General features: G+C 40.6%; 2 protein-coding genes across 2 annotated transcripts in view; one reads left to right on the forward strand and one right to left on the reverse strand.

Moving 5' to 3' along the window:
* Positions 1-3,045: 3,045 nt before the first annotated feature.
* Positions 3,046-13,635, reverse strand: E2F6 (E2F transcription factor 6). Its single transcript, XM_049818930.1, has 7 exons — positions 13,313-13,635; positions 10,175-10,223; positions 7,802-8,018; positions 7,335-7,494; positions 6,172-6,285; positions 4,512-4,659; positions 3,046-3,773 (listed from the first exon to the last, which is right to left on the reverse strand). The coding sequence occupies exons 1-7, from the start codon at positions 13,376-13,378 to the stop codon at positions 3,736-3,738; spliced, it is 792 nt and encodes a 263-aa protein (XP_049674887.1). The 5' UTR covers positions 13,379-13,635; the 3' UTR covers positions 3,046-3,735.
* A 1,058-nt stretch (positions 13,636-14,693) lies between these two features.
* The window catches only part of GREB1 (growth regulating estrogen receptor binding 1), a 114,667-nt gene continuing 111,409 nt past the window's right edge, over positions 14,694-17,951 (forward strand). Inside the window, exons 1-2 of the mRNA XM_049819127.1 lie at positions 14,694-14,755; positions 16,886-16,974. The gene's annotated coding sequence lies outside the window, so the exon portion shown is untranslated. The remainder of the gene's footprint in view (positions 14,756-16,885; positions 16,975-17,951) is intronic.

Here is a 17,951-nt window from a genome sequence, read left to right on the forward strand (position 1 = left end):
CTATGAAATGTTAGAGGCCTAACACTGTCCTGCGCTTGTATCTTTTGAACTTGCTGTTACAACATCTAGGATCATCCCCTGTAGCCCCATCACTTCTTCCAGGGGTGGTTACAAACACTACCTCCTTCACAGATCACCTTGTGAGAAGCTACTGTAAGCCCGTGCGTACGCTGCGGGTATCCAGACGGCATAGCTACCGGCCCTTAGACAGCCCGCCATCAGGCTGGAATGGGATGGAAGGAAGGGGAGGAACCACGTGTGAGATACATGGAGAGAACCAGGCTTGTCTCTCTCTCTCCAAGCATCATGAAGATTTCCTTCTGAACATATGCTATGTTTTTTTACAAACAAGTATCACAATCCTTCAGTAAACATCTTATGTGAGAAGCCTCATGTAGATTTATATAAACCATACAGAACCAAGTATAATTTATGTGATTTTAGCCTCAAATTACCACTGGCAGATCAGAAGTGGAACTGAAAAGAGCAGATTCCTGCTCTGGATAAACACTTCAGCAGTGACTTAAATCCCAGCACAGTGCCAGAGCCAGCCTATACACCAAGATCGCAGAACACATAAACGTTTAAAGCTTGCAGTCAGCTCCAGCTACTCGGGACCAGCTGATTATCTAGCAAGCAGGCTAATTTCACCACTGAAAATTACAACAGCTAAAGTGACTTTTGAAATCAGTGTAATTTAATTATGCGTATAAATGAGGCTCTTCACACAAAACAAAAAGATTACTCAAAATGAAGGAATCTGCAGTCTTTTAAGTGCTTTCCAAAAGATAATAATTTAAAGGAATCTTCTTTACAAATCACATTATTTAAAAACTACAGCTCACATCTGAAAACTGACAAGTAATTGCCCATACCAAATAAGGGCTGAACTGGCAGCCAGCAGCATTTGTTCCAGTTACAGAGTCAGCAAAACCAGGCCATTTTATAATTACAGATCCTGGCTGTTGCTATTGCTGATTAATGCATTTAGATGCTCAGCCATTCTTATTGAAGGAAAGACAAAAACGTTATTAGAGCTTTTTATTACAGGCATAGTCTTCAAATAGCCAAGGGAAGTGCTTACACATACAAATATGGTGAAAATGGACAGATATGGACTCAACAAAAATACTTTAATCTTAATAACCTTTCAGAAAAAAAAATCAAGCATTATTATACAAATTCAGAGTAAGGTCCTATCAACATTTACTTTTTAAGTGAACTTGTAACTTGTATTACAAGTTCAGCATCGCTCAGGAACTTTTCCTCAAGTTCAAGTCTAATCTTTTCAGGTAGTTCGCGTACTGATCTTACACAGTACACTGTTTTCCAGTATTGCAATTGGATAATACTGTACATATCCAAGTAGTAACAACAAAGTGATTTCAACTTCAAAAGTCCATTCGTTCCACTGAAGGTGCACTATTAAAACAATGTATGTATTTAAGAAAATAATTATCAACTATCATATTACAGCTTCTCTCATTTCACTGTGATAATTGTGTAGCTTGAAGTTAAAAAATGAATTCTACAGCTAGAAAACCCACACAAAGGAAGAAGGAAAACCAGAATCACTAGAGATCTGTTAAAAATGAAAAATCCTAATGTTTCAATTAAAAACAGTATGTTCTGCTTTTGAAGACAGACTTACTTAACATTTATAAGATGATTATTTTGTAAAAGTGTACTTCCTTACTCCACAGTTCAAAACACTGTATCATAACATAACAAATCCCACCCTAACACATATATAGGATTCAGGATTAGTTGTTGGTGCTTGGAAATTTTTTACACGTTTCCCAGCAAACGTTATCCCAAGTTGTTGAAACAGTGTAGGGGGGTCAAAACTTCTCTTAGGCACAGACCTCTCTCCCCACCAAAACAGAACAGCAGTGTAAAAAAAAAAAAAAAAAAAAAAAAAAAAAAAAAAAAAAAAAAAAAATCAAATAGCAAGTTTGCCATCCGGAAAGAAGCCAGCCACTGAAGGAAAAGGACAACCTTCCTGTGCAAAAAGATGATTTCTTAATTTTAACCGCTGCCCCCAACTTCATTGGAGGAGCACCTTCCCCATTTTTACTGTGATCTACGTATGAAATGTTCTTTCACTTTGCTTTTATTTATTATTGTAACAGCTCAGCCTGCAGCTTGCATTTTATAGAGATACAGAAAAATAGTATCCAACGCTGAAGTCCTATATTCTGGAGCTGGAAGTTGGCAGCATGTACACAAGAAGTCAAGATTACTTTCTGACACAAGCTTGCACTCAGTGTATTTCCCAATTTGCATAGTAGAATACTATGCATTTGCAGAACTAGTGAACCTTGTAGAAAACTGGAATAACTCCCAATCTCTGTTTAGGTACATTTAAGCTCTTCAGTGTCAAATGCCCTACCTTATTTGTATTAGTAGAATATAGGGCATTTACCTTCACAACATCTAAAATAGCTGTAGAGTTGGTTAAAACGTTCAGGTGTTTATTAGCTTTGCTGTTCACACTTGTGAGTAGACAGATAGTCGTTGATACTGTGTGATTGAGTTCTAATTTAAAAACCAACCAACCCACCCACCCACCCCTCCCCACACAGAAAACTATTATGTACACTTTTCCATACTGGAGTGAAGTGAGCCCAAGTATGACATTTGTACAGTGACAGTTAATTAACTTAGAAAACCCAGTACCAAAATTCTGAAGCTTCATTTTACAGATACTAAAGACAGATGAATACAGATGTAGTTCTAAAGTATTTTACGTATTTTTGCAAGCTAGAGACAAAAAGACATCATGGTACTAGGCTAAAGCTATGCTGTATGTAAACTCTAGAAACTGGAAGGGACCAATTTAAGTAGTAATTGATCATAATGTTTCTTCTGAAAATTGCTACGGTATTCTGGCATCACAAGAATCAGATCTAACTGCTAGCTGCCAGCACCACGTGTAATGGATTTAAAATTTTCACATCAGTTTTAATGTTTGTAGTTACCCAGTGAATTCCAACAAAGACAACCCAACATGGTTCATTAGACTGACTGATTAAGACTACTGGATATTTTTATAAGCTTATTTTATTTCTTTGCTGTACAAAGGCAGAAATGCAAACCATCTCAATAAATCAGTAACTACCTAGACATGATACAGATATATACAAAAAGCTCAAATTATTTAACTTCAGTGTTGATACCATAGTTCATGCAGAGCTGGATGCAAACAATGCAAACAGCATCTACACAGTATAAGGCATAACTCTCGTGACATTTACATCTTGTTCCTTATAGTGAAGGCTTCTGACACACCAGTTCTTTGTTACACTTGTATCTGACAATCCTGCTTAGTAGTAGTGCAGCCTCAGAACTGAAAAGTGCATTTCTTTATTATATACATTCTCATAAGGATTGTGGATTATTCCAGAAAGTTTTCAAATCTTCATTTGCCTATGTTTTCTGTCAATTAAAATTATTTCATAAGCTAAAAATTACCATTTTCCCAAAGCTCTGTAGATCACATGCAATTATGAAAACAAAGCTCCTAAAAGCAACTCTAGGAACTGTCGTCTTTTGACTTGGGAAGATAAGCAATCCTGTGAAAGCACTCAACCAACCCACTGCTGTTTTAAATTTAAAACACTTTGGAGTATTTCAGGTTAGTAAGTTTGCAGATCCAAGCAGCTTTGGAAAAGCTCTATAACACAGGTATTTACATTCTGTATTAGATTTTTGAATTGCAGTTAATCTGCCACCTCAGGTGGTTTGGGTTTTTTCTTCCTCCGGAGATGTCACTTTGAAAGCAAAGTAAAAAAAGGAATACAATTACTGTCATTTTAGGAGATATAACTGAGTCATTTTGCAAGCAAAATAAAGTAAAAAATTGCCTGAGATTAAAAAGTCAACTCTTCCCCTCAACTATAAAGCAGCACTGCTAAAAATAATTTATCTTTTGTGTTCTGAGCTACCGCAATTCCCGCCACATTTATTTTTGAACCACAACATCCTGCAGCACTGGGGCTCTTGAGAAACTCTATTCCAGCCAATCTTGTTTCAGGACATCAAAAACTACATCATCCCTTCTGCCTGCCCTCCCTTAGACAGGGCAGTAATGAGTCAGAGCAGCACGCTCTCTTGTTTGAAACAGCATCTTAACTCTAATGACAACTATTTCAGCTGAGCTGCTGGACTCTTGAGTGAGGCAGCTGAGAACTGACACACATTGTTCCATCTGCAGAGTGCAGCTCCGACAGGAAACCAGTAACGAGCAAAGGAAGGAAAGGGTCAGGGAACAAGAGTGCCTTGCTGTGTGTGCACATGCCTGACTCTCTGACCTCCTGCTGTTGTGAGGTAACACAACAGCACAGATTTCTCTTTCAGGCGTTTCCTATACTCCCACACATCCTGGCCCACAAACTATGCCCAGAAAATTATACTTGTACAGTACAGTTTTCAACTTTATCAGAATGGTATGACCGACTTTAAAAAAAAAGAAATTACATGGGGATAAAAATGTAAATGGAAGAAATTACCTTCATCAGGAGGCACTGACAGCTCAGTTTCAGAAGTGACAGTATCCATATCTTCAAAAGTTTTGGCACCTGGCTTCTCTTGTTGCACCTCACATAGATACACATCAATGGGTCCTTTCGTGCTCTTCACATGTACTTCTATGCAATCCTATAAAACAGTGACTTGCATATAAACCAAAGAACAATCTTAAACACCTTACACAGTTATCTATTTTTGCATGTATTTTAAAGCCAATAGATTAAGAACAGAACAAATACAGGAATGACATAACTATTTAAAATTGTGTTACTAGTTCTACATAAATTATGACTATTACATAGATTTGTAGGCCGATTATTAAGCACCATTAAGCTAACAAGGTTTCATTTTTGATGAACATGCACTTAATGAATCTTTGTTTAGTCTTTTTACTAACCTTTAGATATATGACAAAGATTTACTATACGTTTAGGAAGAGTAACAAAATTTAAAACTTGACAAGTCAATGCCATGGATCAGAAAACAATTCAGAGCACATAGCAGCTTTAATAATATAGCAAAGCAACTACATCGTACTACTTTTACTGCTTTGCTTCAGCAGACATCACATTGCAAGGCACAGAGCAAATAAAATTTAATGGACAATGGACAGAAGATTCTGTTCTCGCTAAAATACAGGTTTTTAAATCCTGCCTTCTTTTGCTTCAGGAAGCCTCTGAAATGTTATCTTTTTCTTCTCCACAGGATGAGAGCCAGCTCTTTTTACCAGTGAAACCACTGGAGATCTATACAGTGGATCTAAAGTCTTCTGGTTCTATTGATTCACATCTCCTTTTCCTAGGATACCACCTCCCTTTCTGCATACACAGCAAGGCAAATTTGATGACTATGCAATTAAGAACATTATAAAAAATGCACACGCAAAAGGAAAACAGAATTACAGCTTAACTTGTTATCTTAAGCTGACTTCCAGTATTTCCCCTCTTTCACAGCACTACTTTAAGCAGTGGGTTCCCACTATACAGGCCCCAATGCAGGTGCAGTGTGACTGTGTGCAGAGGGCAAAGCTATGGCTCCTCTGTATGACCTGAATGGGAGGATGCGTGTTGCACCATGAGGTGAGGGCAGGGCAGAGCCCCGCACCTCATCAAAAATCCATCTTGATGTGAACTACTAGAGTGCCAAAATGTTTTGTGAACCACACCGTGCATTTCGTACTTTAATACTAGAGTAACAATATCCATCTACTCATTAAGCATTGAGACAGCATTTACATGCTGTCAAGATCATTATCAAATCACACCTATTGCTTTGTTTGGTTAGACTTACAATTTTTGTAGATTTTGTACAGCTCTTTGAGAGTTTCATTATCCTAGTAAATTATCGAACAAACTGATAGGGGAAATAAGTAGCATTTATTACATCTGTTCCATTCTCTCTAGCAAAACAAAGTAACTAAAGCTCAGACAGGTTTACTGTTTAATAATTTAGCTAAACAGAAAAATACTGAAGTTTCTTAGACTATTATCTCTACAGTATTTTATAACAGAACACAAGAACAATGAAGTACCAATATTTGCTACACATGACAAAGAAACTGGAATTCAATTACTGATTGCTGCTGCAAAAATCAAATTTGAGACCTTTTGTCCCCCCAAGAGAGAAATGTATAAAACTTACTTCTTTAGGAATTGGTATTTCCAATTTGGTTTCCTCTGGAGCTTTGATTGCAATCACAATCTGTTCTTGAAATGCCCGAATGCTACAGATATCTTGACATGTCACATAAGCTAGTGTATACATTGGTCAAGGATTCTGTAAAATAATTTGCTAATAGGCAGAAGTAAAGAGTATGATGTTAAGATATACTGAACCACAATACCAACTTAAGAAAACTGGTAAATAGTTCAGCCAAGGTTACTTTAATACTAGCTTTGTAAAATTAAGTATTCACTAATAAGTGGAAAACCTTTTTTCTTTATTTCTAGGATGGAAAAAGCTTTTAAAAAATTAGAGATATTCAATATTAAAAAACCCAAACACATCTGACAAAGTTTTCACAGATGCTGTTCTAAGTCTAGAAAGCCGAGGGAGGACTGCCTTGGAGAAACTACTTTGTTTTGTAATAACTATGCATATAAATATTTTCCTGGAAAACTATAGAACTATTTTCTTAACCAGAACAGGTAAGGTGTAATGAAGAGTTTTCCTGATATCATAGGCGCACTTCATTTGAGCACAGACCTTAACATTCTGCTGGACAAGGAAGCTAAGTAATATGTTATTGTAACCCAAAGCCAAAATCCAATGTTTATGTCATATTTATAGAAATCCCTTTTCTATTATCAAAACTCATCTGAAAAACAAGACTGCATTGGAACCTCTCTCAAGAGACAGAACAGTATTAGGACACAACCAACATACCATTATACCTTCTTGGCAACATGCCACTGGGACTCTGTTTTGGGTCCTCTTTCTCATCATACTAAGCAACTCAACCTCACTGGTAGGTTGAGACCTGCCCCTGAGATAACTTTACTCTCTAATGGAGAGAACACGGTGATAGTCAGGGTACTAAGACTATTGCCACACTTCCATTCTTCTGCAGCAGAAAGGTCACACAAGTAGCACTCCCCTGAGAACAGGCTAGATCGCGCATGATACTGCAAAGCAGGGCACATGACTAGTATACACTAATGTAGAATAACCAAAAAGTCTCCTATTAGAAAACTCATTATCAAGTATTACTGCATACCTGTGGTATTAGCCTACACCTATTACTAAATACCTCAGTACTTGCAACCAAAACCACACGTTAAAGCAATTCAAGAGCTAAAAGGATATTTTGCATTTTCTTTGTCATCTGTTAGTTCAAACAACTGATGAGCACAATCCTTGATTAATTCATCCAGAGCTTCTTCCATGGCTGACAAGTCAGAAAGTTCATCTTTAAGGTTTTGCTGCTCTGGTGCTTTTCCAACAACTTGGTCAAGATTAGAACCTCTAGAAGAGTATGAAAGTTGTCTAGTAAGTTTATATAAATAAAAGCCTGTTTATTGAACACAAAGTATACTAATAGAAAACAACGAGGAACTCTAGCATCCTTTGCTGAAATACAATTCATTCTGCTTTTCGCTTGATACTTGTTAATATAGTAATTCAGATAGCCTAAGGATACAGAAGAACTTAAAATATTTTTACCTATTAAAAGTAATTCAATATGCTTAAAAATACTCTCAAAGTTATAAACATTACTCAACATTGTTGGGTTTTATTGTTTCAGAAATTAGAAGTTTCAAAGCCAACTCACACCCACTGGATAAGATTCTTAGATCTTTTCTGAATTAAGTGGATTCCATCCAACACATTCGTGATGTCATACACTCTTCGTTTTCGTACTCCAAGTGTTGTTGCTACTTCATTTAAATCAAGGACACCGTCTGGAGCTGTTTTGACAAGATCCATGAATTTTCGTGTCAAATAAACCAAGGATGCATCAAATCGAGGCTTTTTGAGTTTCAGAGTTCCTGTAAAGTTTCGATAGAATATTTAGGGTAAACTACTACACAAGTATGAAATGTTCCTAAAAAAAAAAGTGATGAAGTAACAATGAAGATAAAAGTCTCGAAGCACTGCAATTATTAACACTGACATTAAAATGGCATCATATAAAGTCTATTAACTACATATACATTCATTTATTTGCAATGATTGTATCTAAATAGCAACCATGCATCTTCATGCTTTCAACATTCGTGACTTCAGACTGCTAGTACGGATATTAATAGTTGTGTAACTACATTCTGTAGGACATGAGCTCAGACTGCTGAATGAATACCAATGAAACCTTCAGTTAACTATAGATAGTGTCAGGGCACTGTCAGAGAACTGCAGCTCTATCATCTGCTCCATGACACTGTTAAAATGTTTTTTCACACCCTTTTGGCCCAGATTAACCAGTAGATCTCCCAAATAACATTTAGGCATGGTTCAGGACTAGCTTGGTTTCAGGGACTGTTTCAGTCTGGACATGACCAATCTGTTCTGGAGTACAAGAACTTAATATATGGACAAACTGGTTGTACTATTTGGCCTCAGGGCAAAAGAATTGGTCATGCCATTGTTGAATTTACTAAAGATCTACAGTTACCAGGACACCATAAGTTTAAGAGAGATCCCTGTGCTATGTGTATCCATTACCAACATATTCACAGAAACAGCAGAAAAGTTACTGATGAACAGCTTGTTTAACTTTAGATTGTTATTTATTTATGCATAAGGCATAAAAGAGCATGTATTTTTGAGGCACAAAAAAGACGTGGTACACATGCACTCATCTGATGCTATAGAGTCAATGAAAAACTGTCAAATCCTGCTGTTACTTGTCTTTTCTCCTGCAAAGCAACCAGGTATTTCATATCTTAAACTGTGCCACTGAGTAGCATTCCAGTTTAATGCCTCAAGGGAACGTGTGTGTATGTGTGTTCATGTGCATGGGTGCATGTGTAAGGAAACTTCCCTAGAAAACACTCTACTTCAAACTTCAGTATTCGTCCCAAGATGAATGAAACATGCACTTTTACTCATAGTATATCATAATGTCCTGGATTAAGTTGGGATAGAGTTAATTTTCGTAGGAATCTGGGAGGGGGTACAGCCAGGACAGCTGACCTGAACTAGCCAAGGAGCTATTCCATACCATGTGACATCATGCTCAGTATATAAATGGGGAGTGGGCTGGGGGGAACGAAATAATCATGCCCTACGCTGGGCACCAAAAAGGACTGTCGTGGTTTCAGCCCAGCCGGTAACAAAGCACCACGCAGCTGCTCCTCACTCCTCTCCGCTCCCTTCTGGTGGGATGGGGAGGAGGATCAGAAAGGAGAAAGGGGGGGGGGGGGGAAGGAACCTCATGGGTTGAGATAAGGACAGTTTACTGGGACAACACAGAGTGAAGTTACAACAACAATGGTACTAATAAAACAATATACAAAACGAGCGATGCACAGTGCAACTGCTGACCACCTGGAACCTGACGCTCCACCACTTCCCACAGTGAAAGAGAGCCTCCCCCCAGCCCCCTCCCCATTTATATACTGAGCATGATGTCACATGGTATGGAATATCCCCATGGCTAGTTCAGGTTAGTTGTCCCGGCTGTACCCCCTCCCAGATTCCTATGAAAATTAACTCTATCCCAGCTGAACCCAGGACACACATCTACTCTATGGCTGCAAGACTGTGCACTTTTTAACACAAAGTGACAGGTTCAACAACTCTGTTTTGGACTGTGTTACCATGAGATGTGTGAGGCTATCTAATTGGTGAGAAAAAAACAACAAAAAAAATGCAAACTCACTCAAGCTTGTATTTACATTTGTTAATACCAGTTGAAAACCAATGTTTGCCAGCACAATGTTCTAGTTTTCTCTAACTCACTTTTCCTGTACATTCTTTTCTTTATAGCAGTGGGAAGGTATACTTGCAGTGGATTTAAAGAGGAAAAACTACGAAGAATGTGTTGCTTCGTATCTGTTATTTCATTTAGTGTGCAGCATTCCTCCTGTTCTGCCTATATTGGATACATAACAATTTCTCATTTGTTTACAGCATGTACTCAACATTGTAAAAAAGCATTAAGTACTTTAAGAATAATCTTCATACACAGAACACAGCAACTTACTTCTCACAAACTGTACGTCATCATCCACATTCAGGTTGATCATTGGTGGCTGGGAAAAAAAAAAAACAACAACTGACATAAAATGCTATCTACACAGGAAGCTTCTCCAGAAGAAATCCCCAAATCAACTCTAGATGCTACAGCCATCAGAATGCTGACAACTCAACAGATATTACTGTGAAGGAGTGTCACTGGATAGAAGGCATACATGCTCACTGATTCCTGTCAGAATTTTCAGCCCTTAATGTCAGCACATCTCCCTCTGTCTTGGAAAGCAGGAAACACCACTGAACTCCCTAATGCTCAGGCAACGGTCACAACACAAATGGATACCTGTATAAGCTCTACAAATACAAGCTTCAGCTATTCCATGTAACAGCTCACATACAGAAGATACGCTGCTATTATACAGCATTACAATTACGTATTACAATACAAGACTGGCAGCAGAGTCTGCTCTGGTCAAGAAACTGACACGATGAGCTTAAGTAGGTACTTCATTCCACCCTCACCCCAACTTAACAAAAGGAGTATTTTCAAATTCAGATTCATTCCAGTTGGAAAAGACCTGAGAAGGTCTCTGGTCCAACCTCCAACTCTAAATAGGAACAGCCATTAGATCAGAGCAGCTTACTGAAGGCTTTACCCAACTGGGTCTTGAAAATTTCAAGGGATGGAGGCTACACCTCTCTGGGCATCCCACTCCACTGCTTGCCTGTCCTGGGAGTGAAAAAGTTTCACTTTACATCAAGTTGCAACCTCTCTTGCTTCTTTTGTTTCAACACATGGCTATTTCCTTTCAGCTTCCCATCATGCATGGCTGTGAAGTGTCTGGCGCCAGCTCCTTGTTAACTTCCTTGCAAGCACTGAAGGGCTGCTGTAGCTTAACAAGCTCCCGCCACAGTTTATCAACAGCCTTCCTGTACTAGTGGGCCTAAAATGGACACAGCATTCCAGAAGCAGCCCACTACGTGCCAAGTAAAGAAGAAGAATCACTTTCCTCAATTTGCTGGCTATGCTCCTGCTAATACAGCCTCATATGCCTCAATGCCAGGGCACAGTGCTGGTGCATGTTTAGCCCAGTTTCCATCAGGACACCCAGATCCTTTCAGCAGGGTGGTCCCCCAGCCTGTACCACTGCAGGGTACAGGCCTAGGTGCAGGACTTCACTCTTGAATTTTCAGCTTCCTTGGTTTATGAAAGAAATTTATGAGGTGTCTGATGACTCATTCCACCAGCCCATGCTTAGCTGTCTATGGCACCTTCCACACCCATAAACATTATGAGGGTGCCTCTCATGTCCTCCTCCTGTCAACAGGACAGGTCCCAGGATAGACCCCTGAGGAACACCACCTGCAATCAATTTTTGGGTAAAGCACAAACCCCTAACCACTCCTCTTTGAGCCTGATGATCCAGCCAGGCTTTTTTTATGCATCTAGTAGTTTAAAATCTGTAACTCAAAGAGGAGGATGCTGCAGAAGACTGTTTCAAAAGTCCTGCTAAACCTAATGTAGATGACATCCAAAGCTTTGGATCTACAGATCTAGTCATTCCATCATCAAAGGTGACCAGGTTGCAAGTACAGTCATGTTGGCTATTCCCAATTGCTGCCTTCTTCACGTGCCTGGAAAGAGCTTCCAAGAGAACTTGCTTCATGATTTTCCAAGGGACTGATGTGAGGCTGGTGAAGCTGTAGCTGACCTCCACAACCTCTCAAAGATCATGAGAGCAGCCTCACAATGACATCAGCCAGCTCTCTCAGGATGTACCCCAAGTGGGTCCTACAGACTTGTCTGGGTTAAGATTTCTCAAGAGATTCCTAACTTGACACTCTTCCTTTGCTGATTCTTCCTCTCCTTGAATCCTGTCTCTTAGACACAAAGCCTAGGGCACATCAGTTCTGAAGACGCATGCAAGAAGGCAGAGTACTGCGGCCTTATCTGTGTCCGCTCTTCCTAGATCACCTGCCCCATTTAGCAGCAGGTTCACATTTCCGCCCACCCCCTTTACCGCTAATGTAGCACTAAACAGTTCTTCTCATCACCCTTGACATGCCCTCCTAGTTTCAACACTAGAACTTTGTCTTTCCTAGCATCATACCTACATGTCCAGACCATGGTTTTTATCCTTCTGCTTTATAGCCTGTCCTTGCTTCCACCTCCTGCATATGTTCTTTTTGTCCTCTCCGGAGTGCGCGTATAGCTGTGCCCATCCCTCAACATGTTTACTTGCTGTCATGAGTATCAGGATGGAACGCCCCTGTCCTCTTTGGCTCCTCCAAATTTCAAAGTTGCCTCCCCTAAAATCTCAACTTCCTGTTGCCTGAATAAGCCCAAGTCGAGGTTCTGTACTCTGCTACCAGCCTTCCTCACAACACTCAGGGTCTTGAACTCCACTATTCCACGGCTGTTACAACCAAGGCTGCTAATGATTACCATATCCTTGACTTCCCTCTTTACAAGAAGCAGATTCAGGAAAGCATCACCCCTGGCTGACTTATCTAAACATCTACATAAAGAAGCTGTACCCAACACCCTTTGTTTCTTACAATCATCATCTCCAATAATAAGAAATTTCCAATTACCAATGTAAAAACTCATGTAAACCTTTTAATGGTTTTAAGACAATACTGCCAAGTAACATTTAGCCCAGCAATCAAGGTTAATAAAAACAAGCGCTTTTAAGAAGCTCCACAGAATTAAAAGTAAGGCCTGTTTTTTTTGTCAGCTACCTCATAGCATTACTAAAAGTAGCGGTGGAAGCTGCATATAAGAAATTACCCGAACATCACAAGCGTTCAGAGACGAATGGAACGCACAGCTGTAGCGCGTTCTTCTTAAACACAGCCACAACCTACTGAACTCGATTAAGAGGCTACAGGTAACACAGCTAAGAAAACCATCCCTCTGCACTATCACTAACATCCCGACGTTTTCCTTTCCCGGGCAGCCTGCTAAAACGCAGCGAGGGACCCACTCGGCGCACCACTCTGGCTGGGCCTGCCACATCCTTCCAGCTCGGGGACAGCCGAGAGGAAGGGCTTTCGGGAATCTCCTCAAAACCTCCCGCGGCGGCAGCAAAGCGTCGCGGTGCCGTCCCGCCCTCTCCCCGGCCTCCTTTCCCCGCCCGCCGTGTACCTCACTCACACGCAGCGTGTCCGGCCGCAGCGGCCTCAGACGCTCCCACTTGGCAGGGTTGGCCATGCTTGACCGGCCCCTCCTTCCTCCGGCCGGCCGACGGCGGCCTAGCACGGCGGGCGGGAGGCCTCTCCCGCCCTGAGGCGAGGCGGCGGCGGGAGGGCGCTCAGGGGCCTTCACGACGAGCCTGCGAGTCCGTGTCGGAAGAAGGCGCCGCCATCCCCACCCCACCTCCGGGAGGAGGGGGCGGCAGGGGCCCTCCCGCCCTCACCGCAGTCCGTTATGGCCGTCTCCCTCTCTCTCCCCCCCCCCACCCCCCCGCCCTCTGCCGCCGCCGCCGCCAGCGGACGGTTGGGCGGGAGCGCGGAACGCCCGCCCCTCCACGACCCGTGCGCACGCGCCCGCCCGCAGCCTCCCCTCCCGCCGCCGCGGCGCGAGCGAAGGTGACGACGACGACGAACCTTCCCCCCACGGGCGGCGAGGCGGCGGCTTCCCTTACCCACCGGCCCCTGCGGCGCGCTCGCGCTCGCGCCGCCACCGCCCCGCCCACCCCCGCTGTCCCGCTTTCCCGCCCGCCTGTCAGCGGCCGCGGGGAAGGGGCGCAGCCGTCCTCCCGGTCCCCTCAGTGCGGCGGGCCGGCGTCTCTTCAGGGGCGTCCTCTCCTCCGAGCGCCGGGAGGAAGGAGGCTTCGCCGGGTGTCGCCCGGATCGGCGTTTCCTCCGCTCTCATCACCCTCCAGGAGCGGCGGAGAGAAGGATTTGCTCGCCCCCTTCCTGCGCCGGCGAGGGGAGCCCCCTTAAGCACTGCAGTGGGCTAAAGTGGGTCCAAACGAGGAAGGTCTCACCACTTCGGTTACTGCAAGGAGGCAGGTTTTTCTTCCCTCGGTGTACAGCATGAGAAAGGAGAGAGCGCCTTGCCCAAGCTCCGTCCTGTGAATAGGTGTGAGAATAATCGGTATTGCTTTCTTGCCAAATTATCTGCTTCTCTCAGGACTTGCTAGCATAAGCAGGCCAAAGCTGTGTATGTCACTCACCAGGGAACAAGGATCGCATGCCCATGTCAAGAATAGGTTAATTATGAGAGGTTTGTGGGTGAAGGACTAGGTATGTTCCTCGAGGGTCAGAGAGGAGCCGATGAACGTGGCTTGTCCTAACTAAGCCTGTCCGTTTACCTCCCAGCAACATGTCCCAGATACTTACCCAAATCCCAACTCCTTTGCTCCTGCCCTTTCTTCCACACTTCTGATAACCATTTGCAAGCACTGACTATTGCCTTGCTCATTTGTCAGCATCAGCAGTAATCTCAAAATTTCCGATTCAGTATGCAACTCTTGTTTGTCAGACAAAAGCATTTCTTTAAAACACAACTCCTTGTCAGATATCCGATCTGTTTATTGATTGCTCTTTATGGCAATTAACTATCCTCTACCATATTGTACGATAGGTAAGTCTGTCATGGAGTTCTTTTGCTTAAAGAATTTGTGAACTATTTTGCTTTCCCCACCTACACCTTTGGTGAAATTTCCAGTTACTTCTCTTCCTTGTCCTCAGGGCAGCTGCTCTGGAGAAATGTGAATTTCACTGGATGTTGTGTAAAACTGCCAGTCTGGTATGAGAAATTAAAAGCCATGAAGAACTTCAACTAATATGTCAGACTGGACAGGTCAAATAACTCTATTATCTTGAAAAAAATACTGAATTCATTTTAATTTACTAGCTGTTTCATATGCCTTCAGGTTAGACATGCCTTTGGAGCAGCTTATGTCACCACAGATACATCAAATGCCTTGACAGAGGATGGAGTTTTCTTCATAGTAACCAATTTTCAGTCAATTACTTGCATGGTAATAATTGTCCTGGTAGAGGTGTGTAGAACTAAGGTGGGTTGTTCTCATGCTCTGATAAATTTATAAGAAAAAAAGGGGGAAAAATATGTTACAGCTCCTCAAAGGCATGATGTCTATTTCAGGATACATGAATCCTTGAGTTGTGCAGTTAAGATGTCACGTGAATGTTGCTTGTCAGTATTGTAAGAGGAGCTTAGACTGCTGCAGATGCAAAAGGTTTTCCTGTCATGGAAACAACACATCACTGATGTGTAAAAAAGCTCATTTTTCTATGGGCAACATGATCCTTGCTAACTACTCTATGGTGATAAATGTTGTTCCATAAGGAATGAATATTTCTCCCCCTTTGTTATACTCTTAACTGGAAGATGTGTTATTACCATTGTAATCACAGGTTATATAAACCTGATAAAGCAGGTTTTTTTCCAGCTGGAACAGCAAAATGGTTTGGAATAGATGTGTTGGGCCACTTTAGTTTGGGGTGATGTAAGGAGTGTGCCAGTGTAAAAATCATTGAGTAGGATTTTGATTGTGGTTGGGTAGTCAGATATTAGGAGGGAGGCTAACGACTCATGATTTGAGGATTAGGACACGTGAATTTTTGTATTAACCCATGTGGAAAACATTGCATCAACATTTAACTATGCTGTTGTTCTAGCCAGTCATAAGATCAAATTCTGTTGTTCCTGTACTTCTCTGTCCTTGACTGCTGAGATATCTGAGCAAAGAAAAGCCCCATGTGGGCTTTTTCAGATTCGGGAAGATTTTGAATGAAAATTATAAAGCCTAATTATTCTTTTAAATGAAAATTAGACTTTAAAATAACTGACTGGACTATCAGGAGTTTTGGCTGTGGCATTCTGTTGATCAGAGAGTTTGATTCTATTGTGTTATTATTTACATTTTATAAAGCTGATAGTTAAATTTATCCCACATTCTTTATTACTCTTGTAGAGGAAAATGTAAATTATACCCCATTTACTGTTATCTTATTGCACATGAAAATGGCTGTGCATTCTTTTTAATATCTCCAGACATTAATCGTACAAGACATAATGCTTAAAATGAAAGACTTGCTTATTTATCTAGAATTGTTTTCTTTGGTTGCACTGATTCTTAATCTGCCACCAGGGGGCAATAATTCGATTTCCTAAATCTCATCTTTTAACATTAATACATACTAGAATAGTGGTTTCATTAAAATTTTTGAGGGACTGCATGTGAAAGTCAAAACATAATTTTCTTAAAAATTTTCTTAAAAATTTTACTCTGCACTACTTAGGCATGTAGGTTTTACTTTTATTTTGAGCGTATGAAGTTAGACTGCTTTATAAAAGTTTTTACTGGTGAAGTTCATGCAGCAATGTAATGGTGCAAGGTTTGGATTTCACACAAAATAGGATTTTTTGTGGGTTTTATATTGCCACTGTAATATTTACAAATTTGTTTTGAATGCCATTACTTTCCTATTCTTTTATTTTTTTGTTACACTAATGTCCTTTTAATATTTCTCAGCATATATACGTAATCCTGAATTTGGGAACTATATCACCTGACAACTATCTTTATATACTTATATGATATGTATTTGTTTTGTTTATGTACACAGTAGTTTCAACATACTGAAGTTAAAGACAAGGCTGCCTTCTGTAAAAGCCAGTACAATTCTGCATCAAATGCAATCTTCCCGGTAATGATAATAATCTTGTAACTGGATCTTCCATTAGGTGCCTATGTATTGTTGAAAAGATGAGCCAGAGGAAATATCTTCCTGCAAAGATGCAAAATTACAAAATCACGAAAGACAGAAATAGCTGTAAGTATCTGCTTAAACTACATAGAATCATCCATATTTTTGTATATTAGTATGCCTGTCTGTATAAACTTCCTAGCCTCCCTAAGGTCCTACTAAGGTCCTTATCACTGCATAACGATTAGGCATAAAGGTGTGGAACATTACTACATAATTTTTTATGCTGTAAAATATATTGATTTAAATCTGTTTCTGGTAATATTACAGTCTTTCTTGATGTGCTCAGCTTAATCTGACTGAAAAAATTTGTTCCTGTATACATGGCAAATAATCATCCATTAATTTAAGAAGGCAAATCTCTTATTTCTTCGCTTTGTTGTATGAGTACGAGGAAGATTGAGTCAGTTAATTAGATCTGAGGAGCACAATGCTAAACAGCATTCTCTTTTCTGATGTCCTGAATGGCACACCTGAAATAAAATTAAAAGTCATGGATGTGGTATCATGTTGGAGACGTAGGTTTTAGGACGTGATATAAACTGAAGCTCCTACTTTTTGTATCTGTAACCCAGAAAAGAAATTGTATAGATGGAAGAAGTACCCTTAAGGTGACATTAGGGTTATGTAAATAGCAAGTGCTTGCTGCGTATGAACACTGGTGTCTTTTATTGAAAAGGGTCAGTGAATATTGTGTTCTTGGTAAGGTTTTGAAACGTGGCAGCAAGCCATCTCCCATCTGAAAGAGTCTGAGGGTTTCTGGGCAAAGGTCTTAACAGCGCTTGCCAGAAATTTCATCCATGCTAAGGAGTTTATAAGCAGAAGAAGATTCCTGTTGCAAAAGGGCATTATTATATTTATTGTTTGTACCTTTTGATACAAATTTTTTTGCAGAGGAGGTGCAAAATTGCCTGATGTATTCAATTTTGTCAGCTTTAAATGAAGTATGTTCTCATAAGATGGTTATCTTTACATCATGAGTTTCAAAGTATTTTTGAAGGTTTTTTTTTTTTTTTTACTTTAGATAAAGATTTCCCCATTGC

This window comes from Accipiter gentilis, chromosome 16 (assembly GCF_929443795.1).
Source record: "Accipiter gentilis chromosome 16, bAccGen1.1, whole genome shotgun sequence".
NCBI lineage: Eukaryota > Metazoa > Chordata > Aves > Accipitriformes > Accipitridae > Astur > Astur gentilis.